At 37.5% G+C, this 27,133-nt stretch overlaps 1 protein-coding gene across 2 annotated transcripts; it reads right to left on the bottom strand.

Annotated features, from left to right (window-relative positions):
* Positions 1-57: 57 nt before the first annotated feature.
* LOC134755848 (inaD-like protein) lies at positions 58-25,955 on the bottom strand. 2 transcript variants are annotated; one of them, XM_063692481.1, is made up of 5 exons: positions 25,667-25,955; positions 5,425-5,597; positions 4,438-5,273; positions 2,499-2,643; positions 58-740 (listed from the first exon to the last, which is right to left on the bottom strand). In XM_063692481.1, exons 2-5 carry the CDS (start codon positions 5,582-5,584, stop codon positions 604-606), a joined length of 1,278 nt encoding a protein of 425 aa, XP_063548551.1. In that variant the 5' UTR covers positions 5,585-5,597; positions 25,667-25,955; the 3' UTR covers positions 58-603. The 2 variants fall into 2 exon arrangements, with proteins under 2 accessions (XP_063548551.1, XP_063548550.1); XM_063692480.1 differs by having other exon boundaries at positions 5,425-5,586; positions 25,657-25,954.
* Positions 25,956-27,133: the final 1,178 nt, after the last annotated feature.

Raw genomic sequence — 27,133 nt, 5'->3', positions numbered from 1 at the left:
AATAGTATACAGTACATAACTGAACTGTTCAAGTATTCTTTGATAAATAAATAATAAATATTATAGGACATTCTTACACAGATTGACTAAGTCCCACAGTAAGCTCAAGAAGGCTTGTGTTGTGGGTACTTAGACAACGATATATATAATATACAAATACATAAATACATAGAAAACACCCAAGACTCAGGAACAAATATCTGTGCTCATCACCCAAATAAATGCCCTTACCGGGATTCGAACCCAGGACCATCGGCTTCACAGGCAGGGTCACTACCTACTAGGCCAGACCGGTCGTCGTTGTCGTCGTCGTTTGATATCTTTAGACCTATGATTTAGGCGTTTAATCTCACATGTCACATAGTGCCTATTTTATCCTGATTTTCAATGTAGATTTAGGTACAGCCCACTAGTGTTAATAATTAATCGAGGGTGTGTAATTTATCGCTAGTTAGTTACTCCGCTATTTCATCTCAGATTAACTTCATTTTTGTTTGGCGTAATCAAGCAGACTTTTTTAGGCCTAAAGTAGGTAAGTATTTACAAGGTAGAGTAAGAGTCAGTTTGCGCCTGGTGCGGTGGGCCGCAGCAGGCGCAGGGCAGTCAGCGCATCGGCGCCGGCGCACGCCGCGCCACGCGCAGCAGCACCGGGCCCGCGCGCACGTCCTTGAACAGTCTGATGGCCTCGCCGTGCGTCAGGCCCGCCGTTCCGCGCCCGTTTACTGATACGATCTCGTCTCCTGAAATTTAAATTATACCTATAATTATGAATAGTCCGTTCTGTGATATGAGTGTGTGCTGTGTGCCATCACAACACCTCCACCATGTATGATGTTACCTATATATTACCTATACGTGACAGGACTTCGTAGAGGGTGTGATTGAATTGCTGCCGTCAAACAGCATCCTTCATTTTCAATTCCGGAGGTTGCGGGTTCAAACCCCGGCTCGTATCAATGAGATTTTTGGAACTTATGTATGAGATATCATTTGATATTTACCAGTCGCTATTCGTTGAAGGAAAACATCGCAAGGAAACCGGACTAATCCGGAGGAAGATAATGATGACATATATTAAGAGAGAAAGTAGAACAATTTGTCGCTGATGCCAAATCTCTAGCTTCTATGGAATAAAAACAATGAATAAATAATTGAGTAATGAAATATTTTCTAGAATGTAACGTCATTTCAATCATTTGTGGTTGCTCTGGTTTAGACGAATACCTACACACGAATTTGTAATGAAGGCAGAACTAGTTCCGCATATTGATGAGGTAGTTTGAATGTAATCGATTTATTTAGATCTGCTACAAATGGAACACAGCAAGTGGATAGGTACACCCACAGAATGATATACAATATTAGTGTATAATATCGCCATGTTGTGACATAACAGAGTAAGACATTTTCAATATAAACTTTTTATAAAAGTGAACGATATGATTCTATTTGACATTAGACATAAAACGAATGGATACGTTTCTGGAAAATTTTAATACATATAGGGTGACTGTTATAGTTATTGGCCACTACATAGTAATTGTTAGTGGTCAATTAGAAGTGCCTAGCGCAGTAAGACTTCTATTCGCTTGATTCTTTCTGATTTGTTAGGAGTGGCATTGGCTACTACTATGTAGTGGCATTGGCCACTACTATGTAGTGGCCAATAACTATATCAGTCACCCTAATACATGCAGTTACCTCAGAATGAATTTAAGTACAACACATATTAATAGTTAAGTATGTAGATTTTATCAATTAAACTGTAAATACCAGGTTAACGAGTTTTTAATACCTGTGCTTATAAAATCTTCATATTACTTAATCGTAACAATAGTTTCTCCTTATCTTAAACGTTGTCGGCCTTGGGCACGGGCCGTATGCGAGTGTCCGCTGTGCCCGAGTGACCTCCAGTACATCACGACTACACCTACACTGCATGCGTGTAAAAGGAAACACCTACTAGTTTTCCATTAGCCACCTTGTCACTGGCTACAAGTAAAATAATAACACACTAACAACACTAACATAATAATTACGTACAACTGGTATCTAATTAGGTGCCGATAATTGAGATGGTTCGCTGACTATACTTAATCACGTAAATACTGGCAGACCTTCGTTGAATTCTACTTAGTTTAAATCAAGATTTATCCTCCTTCACCTTTCCGATGACGTAACCTTTATATCGACATTTATATCGCATACAGGCAGGTGTATGTAGGACGAACCTCACTTAAGCGGCTGTTACTCAGGGGCAAGAAATACAAATAAATTACAGCTGTCGATTAACCGTTTCCAAGGAATGTGTACTGCAATGAAAGGTTCTTGCACCACGTTCGACGTACTTTACCATGTTGCTCTTTAATCTTAAAGTGATAAGAGCGTTGAGAGTGAAGCGATAAGAACCGTATCAAATAGGTTGTTCGTCGAGGAGATTACAATTTTAAATCAACGTTTTTCTTTAGCTCAAAGGAATTCTCTAAACGGTAACTAACCTTCGCGCAGTAAGCCCGATTCGGCAGCTTGTCCGTTATTGAAAATAGTCTTGACGAAGATGCCCATGTTGCCTCGCGGAGAATCCCGACCACCTACGATGCTGAATCCGAGGCCTTTCCCTCCTGCTGATTTGGTGAACCGAACCTGAAATGTTAATAGATTTTTATGTTTAATTAACGAATACAGCAGAGGTGGAAGGTTTAAATCAAATATCCGACCAAATCAAATGTATAAAAACGTGTGTGCCAGAGGATGGACCCTGATGACCAATGAAAACCAATCTTATTTTATAATATAGGATCTAATATTGGCAATCGAATGACGATATTTGACAACCTGCATCTCTCCACTATTGCTATAAATCGAGATTTAACATTAGGTGGAGCTCTAGCCCAACTAAATAAGTTTAAACGTTAAGTTATTCGTTCCTATTCAGTATCACTATTGTAATTAATCTTCTTTGAATAGCCATATACGATATACTGTTGGAGTTGAAACTCTAGGTGCATGGGGTCCCAGCGCGCACAAGTTGTTTGCAGAAATCGCGAAGCGTCTTTTTGACGTAACTGGTGACCGAAGAGCTGGCGGCTTCCTCGCACAACGTATCAGCATTGCGATTCACCGAGGAAAAGCCGCCAGCATCCTTGCATCCTCAAGGGCCTATTTTAGATTTAAGCTAGTTATTAATTTCGTTTACGTAGTACCACTGTATATATCTTGTATGTAAATAAAAAGTTAAAAAAAAAGATACATAAATACTACGTTGTCAACGGCACGGCAACGGTAATTACTTACTTGTGTAATTTAATTACTAATTGAAATTGCATGTAATTAAATTGTTTGCAATTAATTACATGAAAAATCAATTACATACAATTAAATTTGCTATATAATTTGTAATTACAATTACATCAATTGGCAATTAAATTATTCAATTACTGTATGTTAACTTTTTTTCTACTTTACAAAGATGAACTAAATGTATTACATTCACTCTTACTGTATTTTTTTTAAATACATTAGTTTAAACCCGATGGTATAAAAAATCTTACATTTTAATTCATGGATTTCCCATACATAAAACTATTTTTTATTTATGTATTATTTCCCCTTGTACAAAAACTTGCTAAAATACTCCGTTATATTTTTTTAATACAAAAAGTCAAACATTGTAAGGTTAAAAACTGTAATAGATGTCATATATTAAAGAAAAAGTGACGAAGCCCTCCAGTGGTGAAAAAAAAAAAACAAATCAATATATTTAATAAAGTAATTTGATTTGTTCCCAAACTTGTTCATTGTAAGGTTAGTCAAATTTAAAGCTCATAAATCATTTTAATATGATTTTGGAAATAAAGATGATCGAAAACTTGTATTCAATAAAAGTAATTTGTAATTGAGTAAAGTAATTAATTTCAAATATAAATTTCAAAATGTATCAACAATTACATTTTGCAATTGCAATTGTAATTTGAAGGGACAATTACTTTTTATATGTAATTAAAATTATTAATTCCAATAACTAATTGTAATTGCAATCTTTTTGCCCAGCACTGGTCAACGGTTTACCATTAATATATACGTATATATTTTATTTAACAAGCTTTTATTTAACTTGCAATGTATGTCTGCAATGTCTGCATGTTCGAGTGAAATCTTGTAAGCTAGACCCACTTCCCATTCTTCGATTGAACTGAAGCTTTTTATATATATATCTAAGTTGGGTAACAAATGTAACAATGCAATATTATGGTACCATCGAGTTGATCTGATGATGGATACGGAAGGTGGCTATAGGAACTCTGTGATAAAACAACGCAACTTAAGTGTGTTTGGGTGTGTTAGAATTCCCTCTGGGTATTAGTTGCTTGTTGAAAGAAATGTACAATCAAGTTATACAAAATTAATTTTTTGCCAATAAACTTATTTGATACTGACCTCAAAAGACTGTACTCCGTCGCGTGGTTCTGGCGGCGGCGGTCGTTTGCTCTGTTGTCCTGAAGCAGGAGGGGCAGGCGGCGGGCGCGCGCTCCTAGGCGTCGCACTCACGCGCAGCTCGGCCACGCCGTTACGCAGCGGCTGCATAGGGTCCTGTCGAGCTTGCACTCGCGGCAAGCGATAAGGCTCTTCCCACAACCTTTGTGCGGGCTCTGGCGTTAAGCGACTGTATCCATTTCTATACACTGGAGCATCTAATTCAACGTTTTCACTATACGGCCTTCGAGTTCTTGATTCACTACTCTTTCTACGTTCTGGTATATAATTAAAGTCTACCACGTCCCGATTTTCGTCGTCTGGACATATTAAGGGAGCACGATCGCGGGGCGCAGGAGAAACTTTAGGGCGGTATACGTTTGGAGAGCTACATCGCCGACGCAGAGTACTTTGCCGCGGAGGAGAAGGCGATGGTGGTGATCTCACAGCGGTTGGGCTAGGAACGTAGAAGGTAGCAGGTTGTTGCTGCTGTTGCGGGGCAAGGACGTCATGTGCAGACAGAGCCCGGCGTCGAAGACCTCCACCGAGTTTGCCTAAGGCACGAAGGAGATCAGGCGCTCCATTAGTTACTCGTAAAGATGCCGTGGTGTACACCTTCCCACGATGTCTGAAGGATAGCTTAGCCGGCGGCGCCGGCGAGCAGTGTGGAGGTGGGCGCGGCGGAGAAGGAGAGCATCGCACGGGGCTAGGCTCTCGATTGCCAGATCCAGGTCGTAGCCGCGAGCAACGGCGGCGCAACTTTCTCCATCTTTGTGACAGGTTTGCGTTCCAACTTTCTTCTGAAAATTAATTTTAGCGTTTAAAACAAGTGTTATTCACATGAATATGCGATATTAGTCAAGCTACAAAAGGCTCAGAGTTTTACTAATATCAAAGGCACACAAGCTGTGTTAGAGCTTCTTTGGTTGCAATTGTAAAGTAGGAAGTTACCTTTCTTATTAGTATCGGCGTCGGAGGCGTAGTCGTGGGAGCGCGGGGGCGGTTGCGCGGGCGGCGAGGCGGGCGCCGCGAAGCTGTGCCGCAGCGGCGTCATGCGGAGCAGCCGCGGCCGGTCGCCGCCGCCGCGCGAGCCCCAAGCCGGCGCACCCATGGCTCACCAACCCCTGGAACGGTTAAGTGTTTGTTGTGAACGTAGCCATGTGTGACTCAGATAGTGACGTGACTATACTCCTTGATACTATAATAATTGTACATACAGAATATTTTATGCATAGGAGCTACGAGCTTAAAGCGAGAGAAGCCACCTAGCGCGTGGCTGATAGTGAATTTATTAAGGAATCTGAATGACATAGGTAGTTTTCGTAAATTCGGATTTGTATTTTTATTTTTTTGTATTTATAAATTAAGACATGTTAATTATAGCATTAAAACACTCGCGTGGTCCTTTTAAGAAAGTCGCTTCGTTCGTTTCTTAAACGCACGCTCGTATGTTAATTATAGCATTAAAACACTCGTGTGATCCTTTTAAGAAACTCACTTCGTTCGTTTCTTAAACCCACACTCGTATTTTAGTGCCTTTCATTATGTAAGTCACATAAACTACTATTATGATTTAGTATATATAATATCAGGAATATAACGGGGTCAACCAGGATCACATAATTGAATGCTACATCGCCGATAACGAGTATTATTTAGATGTTACTTTTTACAACATACTCGTTCAGAAGTTATTAAAACATCGTTACAGTATACAGTTCGTCATACTTTAATCTTCCGTACAATACCCTCGGCACTTATCACGCATCGCTAAATATAGAGACCAACTTGTACTCAAGTGAAGATTCTGGCCTAAGCTTATCGGCCCGATTCGAATAATGCTTAATATCTGGGAGACCGAGCTTTGCTCGGAAAACATATAAAAACTCAAAAATGCGCGTTTTCCCATACATAAGCCCTAGCTAGATCGATTTTTCGCCCCCGAAAACTCCCATATAGCAAATTTCGTCAAAATCGTTAGAGCCGTTTCCCATTTAAATCCCCGAAATATATAAATATATATAGAATAGATACAAAAATTGCTCGTATATATCGAGTTTTTGGTTCCGTAAATTTAGATAGTTGGTCCTAACAACTCCAATGCCAATAATGTTCTTGACAGGGTTTTTGGGTAAATAGAGTAAAGACTTTATCTACGCTGTGTTTACAAACATCGTTGGAATGAATCCGGATTTGATTACCCCACAAGCCCACGGATTGACATTAACGCCCACGCCGACCCATGGGTTTAAATCAGCAAACAACTGGCTTCCACTGTGTATCTGAGAAGCAGCGTTGACTTTTAGTTCTAGTAAATAAAATTGCAACCATCTACGTCTCACGGCCCAGCTGGTAAACAATACACGGAGTTACTGCTATGATTAGCGGTGACTTACTAGGACTGCTAGTGCTTGTATAAATATGTGGGAAGCACTGGAATATACTTCATCACAAACTACCTACTTAACTATATATACATATAGCTATAAAACCTAAATATAATTTATTACCTTAATTAAATTAAATTTTAAAAGTAATTATACTGTAACTAACAAAATGCTTTATTTACATACAACATATATACAGTGGTACTACGTAAACGAAATTAATAACTAGCTTAAATCTAAAATAGGCCCTTGAGGCATTGTACCAAGGATGCTGGCGGCATTTCCTCGCCGTATCGCAATGCTGATACGTTGTGCGAGGAAGCCGCCAGCTCTTCGGTCACCAGTTACGTCAACCAGACGCTTCGCGATTTCTGCAAACAACTTGTGCGCACTGGGACACCATGGACCTAGAGTTTACTGTAACTTATTTTGTTACAATAATTATTAGTAGGTAAATAGTATTATTTTGGCACTAAGTAAATCAGTTCTCAGTTCTCAGTGGTGAAAGCTCGAAATCGAAGTAAGTATAATTTCTTGAACCGAAATGAAGTTTGATCTACACATAGATTGAATAATAGGTACCTATATATTAATTACGTGCGTGTGTGCAGTGAGTGAGGCGTATATCCGACACATAAAATCTAGTCCAGGAAGACGTATGGGTGTAATGAATGCAGCCCTGTAATAAAGATAGCATGGTAATGCGGTGCATCTCGTTATAATTAGACGCAGACGGCGTGTCCGACCGGCGCGCGCGCCACCGTTGCGGATATCCGCTCCTGCGATCGAATACTAAATAGGAACCTTAATTTTTTTTATACCATTCAATTAGTCCCAGGATCATCGACTGAAAATTTTGCCTACTGTTTCAGAAATTGTATGATAAACAGGTTCTGTTCTTTTCTTCTTATTTTATGTAGAGGTTACCTTACTTAATTTTCTCGTTCCATTGAAAACAAGAGTTGTGACATAGGTAATGAGGTATGGTCACGATCACGACTTATGCTGAGTGATATCTTTTGTGGTATTTGTTATAATTGTGGAATCTGTATCTGTATTGTTCAAAACAAGCATTGATCTAATTTGTGAGAAATTACCTATAGGTCACACACCGTAAGAAGAGGCCACGTTGAACGTCGTGTGTTGTACTTATGGGCATTAAACTATTATATGAAACCAGTGTGCATTAGCAAAGATAAAGAAAACCATTTTGTGTAAAAAACGTATTTTTATTTGTATGGTATATTGTTTTGTTTTGTGTATATTCTGTGCTAGACATCTTTTATTGCATTTGGAACACCTACTGACATGACATAAATGTATTTATTTCTGCTATCTATAGGTTGTCTGGAGGAGATCGCTTTTTAGCGATGAGATCGCTTGTTGTTTACCTCTTCTTGACTTTTTTGTATTATTTGTATTCTTTCTGTATAGGGAATGTGCAATAAAGAATATTTGTATTTGTACATGATGGTGCGACCAAGATGTACTCGTCCAAGTCGTCCATACATCAAAAACATACAGTTTCAACGCTCGAATCGATCTTGTGAATTTTAGTTGATAGACCAATCATTGTGCAATAAAAACGTGCTATTCTTACACTAATTAATTAAAGTAATAGCTGTTAGTATTCTTTCGACCGTGAATTAACCACTCAATTAAGTGCAAGCATTCGCTTGCGTGCTTCAACTAATCTTACTAGTATGCTATAATGCACTAGTATTACGCTGCCCCACGCAAGACCGTTCGCGCTCGCACTGCTCGCTCTTGACACACATCGCTGGAAAGACCGTAAAACGAATTGGACGGGGATACCGTAAATTTGTTAACGACCTAAAGGCTGTTCGTGTAGGATATAAATGGTGGATAATTTTATAGGGAGCGTTGTGGCGACTGCAGGACCAGCATTGATCTCGAGGGAGCAAGTATTTTAGTATAACATGTAACAGTAATCTATCTTCAGCCATAAGGGATTCCGGGACGACAGAACACACGTATAAGCCCGGTTCACGTTTGTTTGTCGTATCGTGTTGTGTTGTGTCGTGACGCATATCGGTTTCATACATTTAATATTTGCACATTTGTCTGACGCAGCGTACATACGACAAATGTGAACGCAACCATATTAAATGTATGAAACCGATATGCGTCACAACAACACAACACGACACGTCACACAAAACGTTATGTAGGTTTTTGACACGCCTGCTTGAGGTACAATGCGTCAAATGTCAATATCTTTGGGTGATTCAAGCCTGTTCAAGCCTGCCGAATTGAGGAAAATAAAAATGTTAATCAATCGGCGGCATCTATCAAAATGTCTGAAATTTGTCTTCATGCACTTATCGCTATCCAGAGAACAGGTTAAGGTGGCCAATTGCGATTGTCAATCTCACGTGCTTGACAGACGTGCTCGATTGTTTCGGAACCACCACCACCACCACTTTAGAAATTCAAGTTGGACGTTCAAATATTGGTCGCAACGAATCCTGGTTTTAATCGGTGCCCTTGTAGCGACTACCATCGCATTTTTTATGCGCACGGGTCTGTGTGAATATGGACTACTCTATAATTTTTACTTTGGTGATAGCGACCACAGGACGAATATTAATCTCGAGGGAGCAAGAATTTTGGTGTGGACACTAGTGAGTAATTAAATTCCGAGTTGCTACGAGATGGGGCGATCTTTATTGCTGATAAACGACCTCGGGACAAAATAAAAACAAAGGGGAGTTTTATTTGGGAACTTTAGTTGAACTTCGATTGCCCGACGCACGATTAGGTCCTGACGACATGTTTACGCGAGTAAATATTTTATTTGTAAGGAAACATTTGACTTCTTTCTTAGGGTTCCGTACCCGAAGGGTAAAAACGGGGCCCTATTACTAAGACTCCACTGTCCGTCTGTCCGTCTGTCTGTCACCAGGCTGTATCTCATAAACCGTGATAGCTAGACCGTTGAAGTTTCCACAGATGATGTATTTCTGTTACCGTTATAACAACAAATATTTAAGTGGGGTCCCATACAACAAACGTGATTTTTTCGCCGTTTTTTGCGTAATAGTACGGAACCCTTCGAGCGCAGGTCCGACTCGCACTTGGCCGGTTTTTTATTGCTATTTTGTACATAGCCACAATAAGCAATTATAAGCATATTTTTTTACAAAGTTCATGATAGTTATCATGTTAACACAGCTAGGTATGTTATCAAATTAGCGAAGTCACATTTACAAAAAAAAAACGAATGGCTTTATTGGCGTCCTTGTTTATTTCTTTTTATTAGAAACTAGCTGTGCCCGTGGCTCCGCCCGCGTGGAATTCGGTCTGTATCAGTAAGCGGCTAATTCACCCCTAATTTCTCTCCCTTTGCCCTGGAGGCGGAACTTGAATAAAGTTGACAGATGGATACGCTAGAGGACTGTAAGTAGTCCAGATAAAATATTTTACAGTTAGGTACCGCTAAATAAAACTACACTCCAGCTTTTTTCAACCTTATTCAAAATTAAATTGGTTCAGCGGTTTAAGCGTAAAGAGGAATTTAAAAAAAGTATTTTTTTCATACATTTTGATATCATAAATGAATTCGGCATCCCTGATTTATACGAAAACGATACCAACCTTGGCCTAGTAGCTTAAATGATACAGATATCAAGATAAAGTTGAGAACCCCCCCCCCCTCACCCCACCCCTCTACATATTTACATCACAAATCTTGGTGGCTCCACTTCTTAAATCCATCCTTGGGTCCTGAGGACCAATCCTGCCAAAAGGAAATCTTTTGTTCACGCAACGCCGTATTTTAGGACCTGCACCTTCGACTAAATCGAGTGTAGTGACTTGAATTATTATAGCATATAACCTGGCCGGAGATTTTCTTGACAGATTAGTAAAGTTTTCATCAAAATCAGTTCAGCCGTTTTCACGTGATGCGCGGTCAAATAAACAGACAAACAGACAAAAATTCTAACAACTGTTGGAACGTGTTCTGTTATCGATTCTAAGTATCCCCAGTCACTTTTTTTCGAATATCTTCCATGTACAGACTTTCGACCCTCTTCCGCTTTATTATAATATATAATTTTATTTTTATTTTATTTATTTAGGAAATGCTAATTTAAAAACAACACCTAACAAAAACAAAAAAGAAAAAATACAAAAAAAAAATCCCTCGCTGGGATTCGAACCCAGGACAAAGAATATAATACTCAGGACCATTAGCTTCCTGAACTGCGTTGGCAGCATGGTTGCATTTTTATCGCTTGTCACTATGCGCTGGATGATTGGGTTGTCAATTTTAGTTAATGCTATACAACCAGAGCGCTAGTTGTATAAAATAAATAAAGGAAGGAGGTGGAGGAATAAATAAAGGAGGAGGAAGGAGGAGTAAATAGGTTGCCAGAGCTCAACGAGGGAGAGGAGTGTTAGGGTCGGCAACGCGCATGTAACTCCTCTGGAGTTGCAGGCGTACATAGGCTACGGAGACTGCTTAACATCAGGCGGGCCGTATGCTTGTTTGCCACCGACGTAGTATAAAAAAAAACTTTTGAAAGGGACATTTTTTTGTATGGAGTTATCGTTCTTCTCCTAGTGAGTATTATATTCTTTGGTCAGGTGTCAGATTGGTAGGTATAGAAGTCCTCCGGGCTGCCTCGGAATCGTCTATTTTGGCATCGTTCAACAATGCGCTGGGTAGTTTGGTCTTCAAGGCCGCAGTCACAACGAGCTCTCTTTCCATCCCCATTTTTATAATTGCACCTGCCATGACCTGTGCGGATTTTGTTGAGGCGGCCCCAGTATTTCCTCTGCAGCGAGAAGCCCTTCGGCTTCTGAGTAGGGTATTGGGTACTTTTGTGGTGACCAGTCGTCGTTGTGCCTTTATATAAAGATTCAAGTTTCGCACTCAAAAAATGTTTGACCTCCATACAAACTTTCAACTCCTTTTTTTACCACCTTAAGGGATCACCAAAAGCGCTGAAAGTAGTTTTCTTGCTTTTTAATATAATACCTTTTCGCAAAGTTTCAAGTTCCTAGCTTAAAATGAAATGTGCACCCCAAAACAAACTTTCATCCCCTTTTCAACCCCCAGAGGGGTTAAATTTCCAAGAACGTCGAAGTTACTTTTTTTGTAATCGTCTATTATGCCTTTCTAAGAAGTTTCAAAGCGTTTGTAATGGATTCCAAATTTCAACCCCCTTTTAACCCCGTTAGGGGATGAATTTTTAAAAACGCTAAAATCACTTTTCCTGTATTATAATAATATGCCCATATACTAAGTTTCAAGTAACGCACTCGAAAAAAAAAATGATCTCCGTACAAACTTTCAACCTCTTTTACACCACCTTAGGGGATGAATTTTTAAAAACGCTGAAATGAGTTTTCTTGTATTTCAATGATATATATTTTTACGAAGTTTCAAATTGCTAGCTTAAAATAAATCTTGAACCCCATACAAACTTTCATCCTCTTTTTAACCCCGTTAGGGGTGAAATTTCTCAAATTTTCATAGCCTATAACCTGGCCGTGGATTTTTTCGACAGATTAGTAAAGTTTGCATCCAAATCCGTTCAGCCGTTTTCACGTGATGCGCGGTCAAATAAACAGACAAACAGATAAACAGACAAAAATTCTAAAAACTGTTGGAACGTGTTCTGTTATCGATTCTAAGTATCCCTAGCCAATTTTTTTTCGAATATCTTCCAAGTACAGACTTTCGACCCTCTTCCGCTTTATTATATGTATAGAAGATAAAAATAAAATTGACTTCATTTTGGTTTCTCCAGAAGCATCTCCCTGCGGTAACATGAAAACCTCTTAATAAGAATTGTTAGACTTAGGACACTTTATTTGTTATTATTAACCGGAAACTTTATTTTCATATTTCACTGTGACAAAATGACAATAGCGTGCAATTTATGACGGCTTAGTTTTGCTAACAATGAGTAAAACAGTTCAGATAGCTGTATGCGGATCGGAAGCTTGCATTAACGTCAGGGCCGCATTTAGCGCTCTCTCTCATGATTATTTTAAATAGGTAGATAACCGAGTAACACATTGTTAAATATAGTTTTTAACATAGCCATCCAGCGGGGTAATGCCGTGTGCATTATGGGCACTTTTGCACCGGGAGCGATAACGAACGGGGTTGAATAATCTAACCTCACGTAATTATGCAATTATTTGTAAGAAATAATAAAATGAAAATGTTTGTGATATTTTTAACATTGAAAATGTTTATGAGATCGTTTTCGTGGGAGAGTATAATTCGGCTGTAGTTCCAAAAGTTACAAAGATATACAAAAGAAGTGGTATTAAAAGATGCAGGACCTTACGGAGCGTCGTGGGGTACAAAATTTTTGAAAATCGGTTGGTAATGTTTTTGGAAAATTGAGTTGAGTGAGTCGAGTCGAATCGAGTCTAAGGTCTAAGTCCAGGTAAGAGTCTAGGATCTGAGTCCAGTAAGGGTCCAGGGTTCAGGGTCCAGATCCTAAACCCTAGTATCTCATAGATTACCTTGAGTGACTGCTATAGTTATTGGCCACTACATAGTAATTGGCCACTCTTAACAATAAGACTTCTATTGGCTTGTTTCTTTCTGATTTGTTAGGAGTGGCCAATTACTATGTGGTGGCAGTCACCCTATACAAGTATTCAACTAAAACACTTTTATTTTCATGAAATTTAAGAGCCCTAAATGTCTATTTCTGGTTAATAATATTATATAGGTAATCATAAGCACCATCTGTATCAAAAAAGTTTTTTTATATCCACAATTCCACATCGTTTGGGAATTAAAAATAAAATTGAAGCTTACTATAATCAACTATAACTCAACTGCAACCTATACAGTGTGGAATAAAATTATGGGCCCAGGGGGAAAGTCCTTTAAAACGTTAAGTTAGCTCATTTTACTATAGGAAACATTCTTTTATTTTTAAAAAGAAACAAAACTGCATTTAATGATTTTTTTTTAAATTTAATTTACGCTCTACTTGACCGGGAATCGAACTAACTAAAAATTCCAAAAATAAACACTCGCTATTTTATTACACTAGTCGATACAGTTCATGTTAATGATAACATTTCTCCAAGAAACATTAGGTCTCACACTCGTCTGTTAGAAAAAAAATAAAAAATCGTTGAATTCTTTTTAAAAATAGAAGAATGTTTCCTTTAAGTAAAATTATTTAAATTAAGGTTTAAAGGTACTTCACCTCCAGGGCCCATTGATTTTTTTTCACCCTGTAATAGTAAATGTTACCTTAACTGTAACCTAAGCCTATGCTGGATACGGCTCTGGAGCCGTTAATTCGGCGGGTCCCGTTGCGCGCCGAAATCGGTGGCGCCGTGGTCACTGCTCTTCCGTCCGGCACGCACTATTCGCCGATCAATGCAATTCCTTAATGGTACGTTAAAACTCAATCTTCAAAACAATAACGAGGTTAATTTTTACCTGAATGACGTCGAGGTACTAGTGTATTTATTTTGTATTTCGAGTGTGTCTATCTATTGTTTTAATTGTGTGGCACGACACAACCCAAATAGATTTTAATATCTATTTGGGCTGCGTCATGCTTAAATACATATAGCTCTCTATGCACGCTTCCTGAGATATACGGGTCGGTTTAGTTATCAGACAAATTTTGATTGTAGGTAACCTAAGTCACAGCAGATGAATGCAAAAACATAGGATAGGACAGATAACTAGCTTTTGCCTGCGAATCCGTCTGCGTAGAATTAGTAATTTGGTTTGGATACCTTGATTTTTAAACAAATTTGCTTTTTATTGCACCCTATTTATTTATTATTATCACTTCATTCCCACCTCCAGGACCAAGTTGGAGAAATTGAAGAAGTTGAAGTAGAAGAAGTTGAATAAGTTGGAGAAGTTGAATAAAGACCGTATCGTTAATTATGAGTACAACCCGTACAACTTAGCCGCTTTTTTTGGTACCATATTTTTATTTAAAAATTACACATGTTTAATTAGTGCTTTAATAAGGTACACATTTCGTCCTGGGAGCTATACGTAAAGCATATGGTTTGGACAATATTTACCCAATCCTCCTGAGTAACAATAACGATTTTGGACAAATACTAACAAAAAAAATTACGGTTTACGAAGAAGACGATATTAGATAATAAAAAAGTCGTACTATGTAAACAGCAGTTACACATGATTCGTGAAGCGAAACATCTGGGCATAGTGTAACAATTTCTTTTAGTAAAAAAAAGTAATCGATCTGTGCATGGTGGCCTTTTACAGAATATGGCATGTTTGTTACGACAACTCCGACTTTAATATCCAATCATGGAGTGTTTCTATCGACCTGCTCTTGTAGTGGTTCAACGCCATAAATGTCGTTAGGCTTTGGTTTTTTGGTAGATTATTTTAGCTGTTTCCCTCGTTCCGCTTGCGTCAGAAATTGACGGGTATCCAAAATGTTGCGTAAGATGTCGTTTTTATGTAAAAATAAAAATTCACCACATTTATTCTGTGGATGCCCAATTGAGCAATCATGAAGAGGATAACATGTTTGGCACCTTTTGTTTCTATAAATCGTACCAAGGAGTCGGTGAAATAGTCTCAAATTCAGCTGGATAGGCTTCGCCAAATTATATTTGCTAGACGATATTGAAAGCATTATAAAGTCCCTAAAATAAAAAATAAAATGTAAAACCTTCTTATATCAGATACATATGGCGTAAAAATACCCTCAGATCATACCCTAAGAACATAGTAATCCAAAATAATACACATGTAAACAGTCAGACCAGGTTTTATCTGTACCCATAATTAACGATACGGTCTTTAAGTTAAAGTTGGAGAAGTTGAAAAATGAATTTGAAGAAGATGGGGAAAAGAAGAGAAGTTGAAAAAATTAAAGAAGATGGAGAATATGGTGAAGTTAAATAAGAAGAGAAGTTGAAGAAGGAGATGTTGGAAAAGATGGAGAATAAAAAAATTGAAGATGGAATAGTTGAAGATGGAGAATTTGGAGAATTAAAAAATTGGAGAATAAGGAGAAGTTGGTGAAGTCGGTGGAGTTGAAGTTGGAAAAGTTGCAGTTGGAGAAGATAGAGACGTTGGAGAAATTGAAGAGTTTGAAGTTGAATAAGTCGGAGAAATTGAAGTAGTTGAAAAAGATTTAGAAATTGGAGAACGTGGGGAATACTAGAGACTTTGAAGAACTTAAAGAAGTTGAAGTCAGTTGAAGAATTTGTAGAAGATGGAGAAGTTGAATATAGACAAATTTAAGAAGTTGCAGAAATTGAAGAAGTTGAAGAAAGATAAATAAGTTGGAGAAGACGGAGAAGTGGGTGAAGTTGGAAAAGTTGAAGTTGGACAAGATAGAAACTTGGAGAATTTGAAGAATTTGAAAAAGTTGGAGAAATTGAAAAATATGAAAAAGTCGGAGAATTTGAATAATATGGAGAAATGAAAAAGTTGAAGAAGATGGAAAAGTCGTTTAAATAACAATATGAAAAGTTAAAAAAGAGAAGAAGATGTAGAGGTGATCGTTTAAATAACATCATCGGTTCTTCGGTTTAGTCCAGTCTGGTCCAGACCAGTCCAGTGCTCTTCTCTTCTGTTTTCCAGTGCAGTCCAGTCCAGATTAGAGAATGACTTCGGGAATAAAAACTATTCTACACCCTTCCCAACAACTAAGACTATCTTTATATCAAATTTCTCTAATTCGGTTTTATTGGGTCCCATACAAATTTCCACAACCAGGACTTAAACTATCTCCAAACCAAATTTCAACTAAATCGGTTCACCGGTTCAAGCGTGAAGAGGTAACAGACAGACAGATAGACACACTTTCGCATTTATAATATTATTAATATGGAAGTATGGAATATTGATTAGTAAGGATTAGTATGGATATGGATTGTGGTATTTAAGTATCTACGGAAAGTACACCATTTCAATTTCATTGACCGTACGTAAGAAATTTATGACGAGCTTTTCAATGGCTTTCCGTTCCCAGCAAAGCAAAAGCTACTTAGCAGTCATGATTGTATGTAAATCGTGGAGATGGCCGTAATTGAATACTCAGATCACAGACGCTCCGTCTCGATTGGAGCTACACTACTATCTGGATCTGTAGCTAAGTATTTTAGCATCACACACAGACATGCTGACGTGCAGTGCATGCACACATTCAGAAACAAACAGTTCAATGAGATCGAATTCCACATGGAAATCCACATAAAAGAACAAGCTTTAAGGATGACTCACGTTAGACCGGGCCGTGTCCGGTAATCACCGTGTAATCACCTGTCATGTCATAGAAAAGTAAGCGCCGGAAGCTCCGGCCCGGACACGGCCCGGTCTAACGTGAGTCGTCCTTTATACTTCTAAAAAAGTCTTTCTTGGCTATATAGTTATTATTTCTAATCTTATCTCAAGATAAAGCCCCATTACAGATCCGTTCGCAGACATTTAGTTTAAGATAATGAGGGCTATCGTTTTGTGCTCACCAGTTGGCGCTACTGTAGATTATGTAGGTCTACAAAAACAGATCTCAAAATTCTTCTATGCTTATTTTTATAAAATCAATACGTTCTAAATAATATACACAAAAGTATTAACGTCTAAATGTGCCATTTTTTCAACCTGTTTAATTTTGGATATATTTTAGTTGGCACTTTTTTAAACCACTAACATCTATTGTTTACATGATTAATCAAAGATGGACAACGATTTACCACAATTATGAATAAGGAGTGAAAATTCCCGATAAAAAAGCTTGAAACCCCTAGCTAGCGCCCCCAGCGGCGAAATTAAACGCGGTAGCCCTCATTATAATGAATTCTACATGAGACTGAAGGGACAGTTCCAATGAAATGCCAAAGTAATTGAAAATTTGTCGCATGTAAGTCTATCCTATGCAGTTGCACTGCAGTTCAATGTAGAGCACAGAATGCCTAACATCTAACATAATTCGGTAATAGACGTAATAATTAATATTTGTTTTGGTGATATCTAGGAGGATATAACCAACGGAGACGCCTTGTCTGTAATTTGCTGTACAAAAAAGTCTACCAATTTTTGCGGCGTTAAATGTATACGTAACGTCAAAATAGGTACTATAGTAGCTATACATAATTTACCTACTAAACTAACTGTTAAGTGGGCTAAACGAGCCATTTAGTGCATGACTACGAATAGGTATACCTATTATCATTATAATATTATTATTATACCTACTCGGCGGTGACAAATCCGCGACTCCTACGTTGTGTTATGTTATATCAAAGAGGATATAATAAGATATAGCGGTACTGTCATAGTAAATTTTGTAACCACTGTAAATTCACTGCCATCTATCGACATAATACGTTAAAATGTATTTAATTATGGAAAAATGATTTTTTTATTTGCATTAATTATTTTTATATGATTTTGATGCGTTAAAATTATAAATAACAAAAGAAACCGTCAACGCCCTCTATACGAGAGTAGGCCAAAGCTAGTGGCGCCATCTGATCGAGAATCAAATTTTCGTGATTTTCGAGGCACGTTTTTTCCTTACACTGTATCCATCTATTACGGAGTTATATCTATCTTTGGTTATATGTAGTTCCATTTTGGGGCAAGTTCTAGGAAACCGTGAAATCATTTGTCTAATTAGGGAAACGTAACACTTGTTTGTTTTACCAGGAAATTGCTAAACTTTTATTTCGAAGAAATATTTCCTAATTTATACAATAGATTTGATTATTTACTTTCACACCCATCACACCCATGCAATGTGCATCTTTCATCATCTTTAAAAAAAATATACATCCATCATGGGAATCGGTGTGTAACGTGAAAGCTGCATTATCATCAGGTTCGTATAATAAATGTACATTATGTAGCTCCGGTGAAGAGGTACTCCAAAGGTTCTCGCCCTGCGGGCCGCTTTGTAATCAAGTGGGGTAGCCATTATATCAGAAAGTTCTTGCTCATGCATGTTCTCAAGTGCTTGCTCAGATACAATGACACGTGAGAAACGACAAAAACCGTTCGCTATATCCGTTGCCGGCGGATCAATTAAAAGGTTCAAGTAAAACGCCAATCACTGAGGAATTGCGAGAACTATACATAATTTGTGAAATAAAACGCGCAATATACGCGATATAATCCGTTTTCATAGTTTTATTTCATGAGTAACTATCGCGGTAACCGAAGATAATATTATATACATAATTTGTTACACAAAGTTACTGTAATTTGTTAATGCTTGCTGTTGAAATCCAACTCAAAAAAGAACAACAACAATAGCGCGAAGAAATGTACCTACGAATAAATCGAACTTTTGTTTCCTTACATAGGCAGGTATGTACACATTATTATCCTAAAGTTTCAAATCTTATTTCTAAAAACTTTTTTCTTTGAAAAAAAAAACATCAAATTATTCTTGGGTTCCAGTTTGTTTTCTTTATGAACTATATTTGTATATGTATCTTCCCTAATTCAGAAGTATGTGTATAGACCTAATATTTTATTTAGAAGTTACGTATGATCGGTAACCAATGGTAACGTCTTCAATTTGTATATAAACACGTATATTCCGTGAAAAATATTGTCCTTTGAAAATACCAAAGCTTAAATAGTTTTTGTCTTTGCCTTCCTAGTAGAGTCCTTAAAATGTACAAGGCTATGATATAGCTTGAGGAATTTATAGCGTGTAACGGGTTCGTGCCCATGTTGCGCCCACACTTATTAACGAAACTCAGATTTATGCGTCGCCGCGATAGCGATAGTGGCACAATGGGCCCTACGGAATGTGAAATGTGACCCAACACTCATTCGGTAGACTTAAATATGTTTATCTAGCTGATATCTACGCTGTGTAACCATATCGTTCCGCTCGCAATGACGCGGACCTGTGCTTTGAACTTAATTCACGAGTGTCAGTAGAGCAAATTAGATATAGTAACATTGTAAATAATATGAACGACTCCAGAACTTAATTTACAGCAGGTTTTAATACCATAATACCATATATATTATTGGCGATAGCAAGTAGGTCACCTTTCGGTTCTTTACTGTCGTTGCAGCTCTCAGCTGTTGCCATTATATTGTTCACCGTCGAATTAAGAAACTACCCATCAACGGTGCTCTAGATCCGAGCTCATCGAACGAATCTGGGAAATTACTTCTCGACACTGCTATTATGTTCAACCTCCTTTATTAGTTTTTTCTCAAGAGAAATCAGTTTGCGCTGGTTCCATTTAATGTTAAAGCATTATATCATCGTGATCTTTGTCTCAAAGAGATAGAGAGCACGTATTATGTGTGAAATTCTAACAAATTCGCTGACAAACGATGTTTTCTCTCCTCTGATAACTAATATGCCCACGCTAAGCTGTTCCTACGTTAGATCGGCGGGCTTAAACTTTCCGGGGCTTAAGTCAAATTTCATTAATATCGATTCATTAGTTTAATCAGTAAAGACAATAAATTTCGCATTTATTGCGAAGTTGCCAGTTTGCCATACATGTCGTCAACGCAAAGGTTTAGGAACAATAGAAGTAAAGTCCGTGTGAAAATATTTGCATCCTTTGGGTTAGCGATGATGTAATCAAATTATTATTGTCTTTACTACTGCGAGCAAGTAACTTAAATTATCATAATTTAACACTTACTGACTAAATCATCTTATTCGTTTCGCAAACGTTCGCATTGTTAGGAACATAAAATAGACAAGGTCAGATTCACAACAATTTACCTGCCCACTCTGTCCATAGGTACTCCATAGTTATAACTAATCTTTCAAGAGTAAATGTGGACCGTGAATAAATGCTTTTCCGTTTAGGTCTGACTTCTCAAATGGAGATAAATTATTGGCAGACAGAAAAACTTAACTACATGATTGCGTTCTTCACAATGCTGGTGGTCTCTGCAATTCGTATTCACTTTCTCTGCGAGTAATATTCACGTGCTACGAAAAAGTTTAACATTTAACTCGGATTCAAACGGGTATTTTATGTTGCATTGCATTACGCCGTAAGTTATTGTCGCTCGAAGATTCGCAACATCAGAAACGTGGAGGTACCGTGACTAACCACTTTTGTTATGGCGGCCTTTGCGGCGGATGTCATTAAACGGTCGGCTGACTAGGAATGGTATATAGTGCCAAAAGCCCAAACTACTAGCATGTGGACATGGATTTGGCCAAAAAACAAGAAAAGCCAAATTGATTATATTCTAACAAACAAAACAAACTTCTTTGTATTTGTTAGTATTAACAAATACAAAGAAGAAATTTACCAACATTGATATAATAGACAAATTTAACTTCTGCAGCGACCATCGACTAATTAGAGGAACTTACAACATATGTTGGGCACAGAAAAGTAGAATTAAAATCAAAAATAAAAAACAAAACTTGAGTGACATTACAGCAGAAAAAAATTCTTAGAAAGTCTGGAAAAAAAATCGAAAGCTTAAAAATGTATGAGGACCAAACAGTAGTCTTTTTACTCAAAAATTAAAAAAACAATTACAGAGAGCTTAAATTTCTCTACCAATTTTAACGCCATACCGAAGCAAAATAAGGTTATCTCGGAAAATACTCATGCTCTACTTCAACGCAGACAAGAATTACAACATAAAAAACCGCGGTCCAGGGAAGAAAAGCAAGAGTTAAGTTTTTTTATACAAAACAGCCCATAAGCTTATAAAAAAGGACTACCAAGAGCAGGCTCAACATATTAGAAAAATACCTTGAAACGATTGGAAGTATAAAAAAGGGATTTAAAGAAATCAATAAGTCTAAGCAATGGATTGCTACGTTAACAGAGTCACATACTGGAAACAAACTACACTCAAGAACCAAAATTGTTAATACAGCGACAGAATTTTACAGGAACCTTTACTCCCAAAGATGTACTAATACCGCTCCAGATTTAGATAAACCTGCTCAAGTAACAAACACAGCAAGTATAGAAAGATTCACCGATAGCGAAATATTGAAAAAGATAGAGTTATTGAAAAGGGATAAGAGTAGCGGTCCTGATGGAATCACAAACGAAGTAATTAAAGCCGGTAGATTCCTGCTAACACCACACTTAACAGCTCTTTTTAACAAAATTTTAAACTCACGAACAATCCCAATTGAATGGGCGAAATCGGACATTATTCTATTATATAAAAAAGGAGACCCCGCAGATATTGGCAACTATCGGCCTATCAGCCTACAACCTACTCTGTATAAATTGTTCGCCTCTATGATAGAGCAACGAATCTCAAAATTCACGGAGGAGTACCAACCAACAGAGCAAGCTGGGTTTAGAAAGGGATTCTCTACCATGGATCACATTCAGGTTTTAGACCAAATAATAGAGAAGTTTCAGGAGCAAAGGCAACCGCTCTACCTCGCTTTTATAGATTACGCTAAAGCGTTTGATTCGATCTCACACACCAGCATGTGGACTGCTCTAACTGAATGCAACGTGCCGCTGGAAGTAATAGAGCTCATTAAAGACATTTACTCTAAAAGCGTTAGTAGAGTTAAGTTAGAAAAAATGGGCTCGGAAATAAATATCTGCAGAGGAGTAAGACAGGGTGGCCCCTTGTCGCCAAGAATATTTATAACCGTTTTACAAAATATAATGAAGAACCTAAACTGGTCTAACAAAGGCATAAACATTGAAAGAAAATATTTAAACAACCTACGATTTGCGGACGACATTGTACTTTTCTCTACATCAGCCGCACAGCTACAATCAATGATCGAAGACGTCTACTTTGTAAGTAAAAATATAGGTCTAGAACTGAACACATCAAAAACAAAAGTCATGACAAACCACGATCGGGACTCTATCAAAGTAAATAATAATACTCTTGACTACGTTGAAAGCTACATCTACCTGGGCAAACAGATATCCTTCAAGAAAACCCGGCATCTGGATGAAATAGATAGACGTGTTAAAATATCCTGGAACAAGTACTGGAGTTACAAAGAACCGTTAAAATCAAACCTGCCACTGAAACTGAAAAAGAAAATCCTGGACTCATGCATTTTTCCATGCCTTTCTTACGGATGTCAAACGTGGATCTTCAATTCTTACACGAAAAATAAAATTAACACATGCCAAAGAAGCATGGAGCGGAGCATCCTAAACATTACACGTATCGATAAAAAGAAAGACATAGAGATAAGACAAAAAACAAAAGTAATTGATGCTCTGACATACTGCAAAAAATTTAAATGGCGATGGGCGGGTCATGTAATAAGAATGAATGACGACAAGTGGACAAAGACTGTGACAACGTGGCCGGGTCCAGAGGGAAAACGAAGGCAAGGAAAACCATTAGAAAGATGGTCAGATGAAATTACTAAAATAGCAGGAAAACACTGGATTGAAGAAGCAAAAACTAGAGATAAATGGAAGGAGTTGGAGGAGGCCTATACTCGAGAGAGGTCCTTAATATCTAAGACATAATTTATATACCTAATTAAAAATAAAATTTTATTAAAATAATTGAATTATAAATTATATTAAAATCAACATAATGAAAAAATTTAAAAAATAATTATTTTGTAGACGTACAGTAAATTATTTGGAATTTAAAATATAAAGTATAAGTTATGCATGCACTATTAATTCGATATTTCTCTTATAATATTGTAACGATATTAAGGAATAAACGGCTTTTTTATTTTTATTTATTTTATTAAGTAGGTATCTGGCTATCAATACTATCAATTAAAAATTAGCTGATATGATGATTATGAGCCTACTATATACGAGAGTAAAAGTTACTGATGTGATTAAACTGATCAACTATCATTTGCTCTTCATCGCTTTATTTAGTATAAGGACTAATGACACAGTAGCACGCTACGCGTAGTTTGGTAGCGGGTTTCTCAATTGAATGAACGACGCTTTATGTAGTCTAACAAAGGGTTCAGTGTGGGTTCTTGTGAAGCATTCCTCGTCTAGTAGCTCGTCTTTGAGCCCTGGCATGCCGCTGCCGACCCGGTACAAGCCGCCATTGTCCAGCAGCTTCATTATCTCACGCGTGGGAGATCTAGTTCTACTTATGTTGCAGTAAATTTAAAATAACTGACACTCCGACGTCATTTAAATGTTTTTATTACCAAAGGCGCCGCCGTTGAAAGTCGAAATATAGATCGTGTCTACCTTTGTTCGTATAGATCAAGGATTGTTTGAAACATCCGTGGCTTTGTACTGAATCATGTCTACAATAGAGCGAACTCTACATTACGAAACTTGCATGAACTTTAACGTTTTCTGCGTTGCGAACATTGCGGTGGTAAAACATTTAATGCACTTACGTGTCGATGTCGTGAGAATTCTCCAGTGGTGTTATAGACGGGTGAACAAAACTGTAAATAGTATTAATGCCCTAATCTTCTGCTTTGTCAAAAACAACTTAATTATTAGGTAAGTACTCGATTCCGTTGGTGGTCGCTCTTGATTACTAAGACTTTAATTACGGACTTGCGCTTAGGAGAATAGGAAATCTTGTTGCTGATGTAATATAAAACTAAAATATGGAAAAGCCTAGCAGTCAGGCTTTTCAAACAAAGGATTAGGTGCTAACCAACTAAACAAAGACGGTAGTTAGATAAGCTGTGAATCTTTCAAATCCACACTTGTCCCTGCCCATAACTGGGGCAGCTTGTTTAATGACACCAGTCGCCTTTTAAGGCATCTCCGAGGCGAACGGACTCAGATTTTGGCGAAGATATTAACATAAGTACCAAGTAATATTTAAGCTTTTCATCAATTCCGCCTCTTAAAAGATAAATTGTATGAACTTTACGAAAGTTCTTTTAAATATTAGAATAAGATAGCACCGATAAATTAGTGTCTATATTTATTATGCTGAATCTCGCCAGCGAAAAGGTGAAGATAGGGCAGCCGAGCGGCGGTCGCGAAAATAACGACTGAGGATCTGTAAAATACCTACCTACTTGTTGATGGGATCGTTTTATTTCGTTTTCGGAGACTGGCTTCCCTGCTCTAGCATGGTGTAAACTATTTACTATAAAGATTTGAATAAAGCTAAACAAATTATTTAAGTACATATTCGCAAGTTCACCATTTACACAACACAACAATATCAACATTACAATGCGATGGATTAATCGTCTAATGGATTGAGGCTCCACATTACCGCAATATGCATACGGTATAGGTAGGTAATAAGGGGAGGGTGGCTGGATGCATGACGGCGGCGACGACGCGACGGCTGCATACTTCCAACCTTTGTATTCGAAAATCACCTTTATCGTCCCTGTTTCAAGGGTGCAATGTTATAGGTTTGGTGTAATATATAACAGACGGAGTGTGACGAGGGTTTAAGGTAGGTATGCTGCGAGGGGAAATGCTGGGGACGAATTTAACAACAGCTATGCAATGCAATGCATCCGAGTGTTGATATTAGAGATTTATTTAATTAATAGCCAATTATATTTCTTAGTTATTGAATATGTAAGTATGTATTAAAGTAATAACAATTTATTGTATAATACATAATAAACTGATATAGATACAATAACTTACAGGAGTGAAATTATTCCTTTAAAATATCTCTTTTAGCCAACCTCTGTTGTTGATGTTTATATGATGTTGATGACATTTATCAAATTTTGAACGAATCTATAGCACAAAGTCGCTTTATCAATCGCTAATTAGACAACTAGGTATTCCATTTAAAAAAATATGTTATTAGACCTATAAATATTAAGAAGTCTTTATGTTAATAATTAAACGCAATTTTTTTCCAAGCGGCAGCTCACCTCTAACCGTTACGTTTAAAATTCATCACAAACACAAACCTTTTTTTTAATTTATCCAAGTTATGCAGACATCGGCGATCGTTTGGCACTTTAGTTCAAAAGTCGCGATCATATTAAAAATCGTTAAGTTTCAAATCGATCATTCAAACTATAATATATGCAGTCGGCACAACACAAAACATATCGATCGACGCAGCTGATGCACTACACGATTGCAGCCGGCGACAAGCTGCCCGACGCGGCACGTTCGCCTAAGGCGAATGACGAATTAATACTAACATAACCTCAAACAAAATTACGCGCGCGCCGCTCGAGAAAATATTTTATGCTGTCCGTACTTTGTAATGGGGTTCAGTGAAGACGAGGAAGGAAATTTTGATGGCTTGATGCATGACAAGGATAGAAGATTGTCAAAGGTGCACGCGCCGTAGTATGATAAAAACCGTCTGCCGGTCATAAGGGCCATTAACGAAAAAAAAAAACAATATAAGGAATTTTCGTGCCTATGTATGTTTGCATATCATTTACTAACTACAACGGAAATAGACGGAGTTGTGTAAACCGTTAACGTTCACGGTAAACACTGTTAACATTTCCTATAACTGAAAAACACCGCACCTATTATGATAAGAAAATGTGCATACACGATATTGGGTTGAATTACTAGCAATGTGGCAATGCGTAAAGAATAATACAAACTATTCTGGAAAAATCAATAGGTGATATTAATGCCATTTAGTACATTACATATATGTTATATTTTTATAACTCATTTGTACATATTTGTATAGTAGGTACCTAAGTACTTACTGTAGAGAAAGAACGCATCACATAAAACATAGAAACATGTTTTAACTCTCCACTTGAACATACAGACAAGTTGAAGATGAAGACAAAAAAAAAATATCAAAGCGTCAACTGTTTGTTTACCTGCGCAACGTGTGCTTCTCCCTGCCCTTCCCAAAGCCATTGAGGCGTGAAGAATGAATGATTTTTAACAGCCGCTAACAAAAGTCCCAATAAATTCTGGCTTCTCTTTGAATTCTAGTGGTTGTTAATGTTTAGAATTTTTGTGATCAAGAGAGTTTGTATGGGTGAATAAGTTTTTTTTTATCTAACCAAACTTTGTGAATATTGTCCAATTGTTATGACCCAATGCTAGTTAATAAGATACCTATATTTAAGATCAAAGCTGTTACCTCAAGAAGGTTTGAAGTTCTACTTAAGTGGAATACAAACAATATGATTACCTGACCTGACGAACATTGATTACCTACTCGTAAAGACGGCTGACCGTATGATGAAATCAAAAATATATGTTGAACATGCTGGGTTCCGGATACTAAAGTGCTTCGAATAGAACAAGGTGGAAACAACTTCATCACGCTGCACCGACAAGAGCCCAGCTCCTAAATTAAATGATGATGATGCTGGGTTATTTAAGGAAATATACGACAGGTTACGAAAAAATATAACAATAAAGGAAGGTCTTAACTAACTTAAGGA

The sequence above is a fragment of the Cydia strobilella genome, chromosome 3 (genome assembly GCF_947568885.1).
Source record: "Cydia strobilella chromosome 3, ilCydStro3.1, whole genome shotgun sequence".
NCBI classification, from domain to species: Eukaryota; Metazoa; Arthropoda; class Insecta; order Lepidoptera; family Tortricidae; genus Cydia; species Cydia strobilella.
This window is presented reverse-complemented; position numbering and strand designations above follow the sequence as displayed.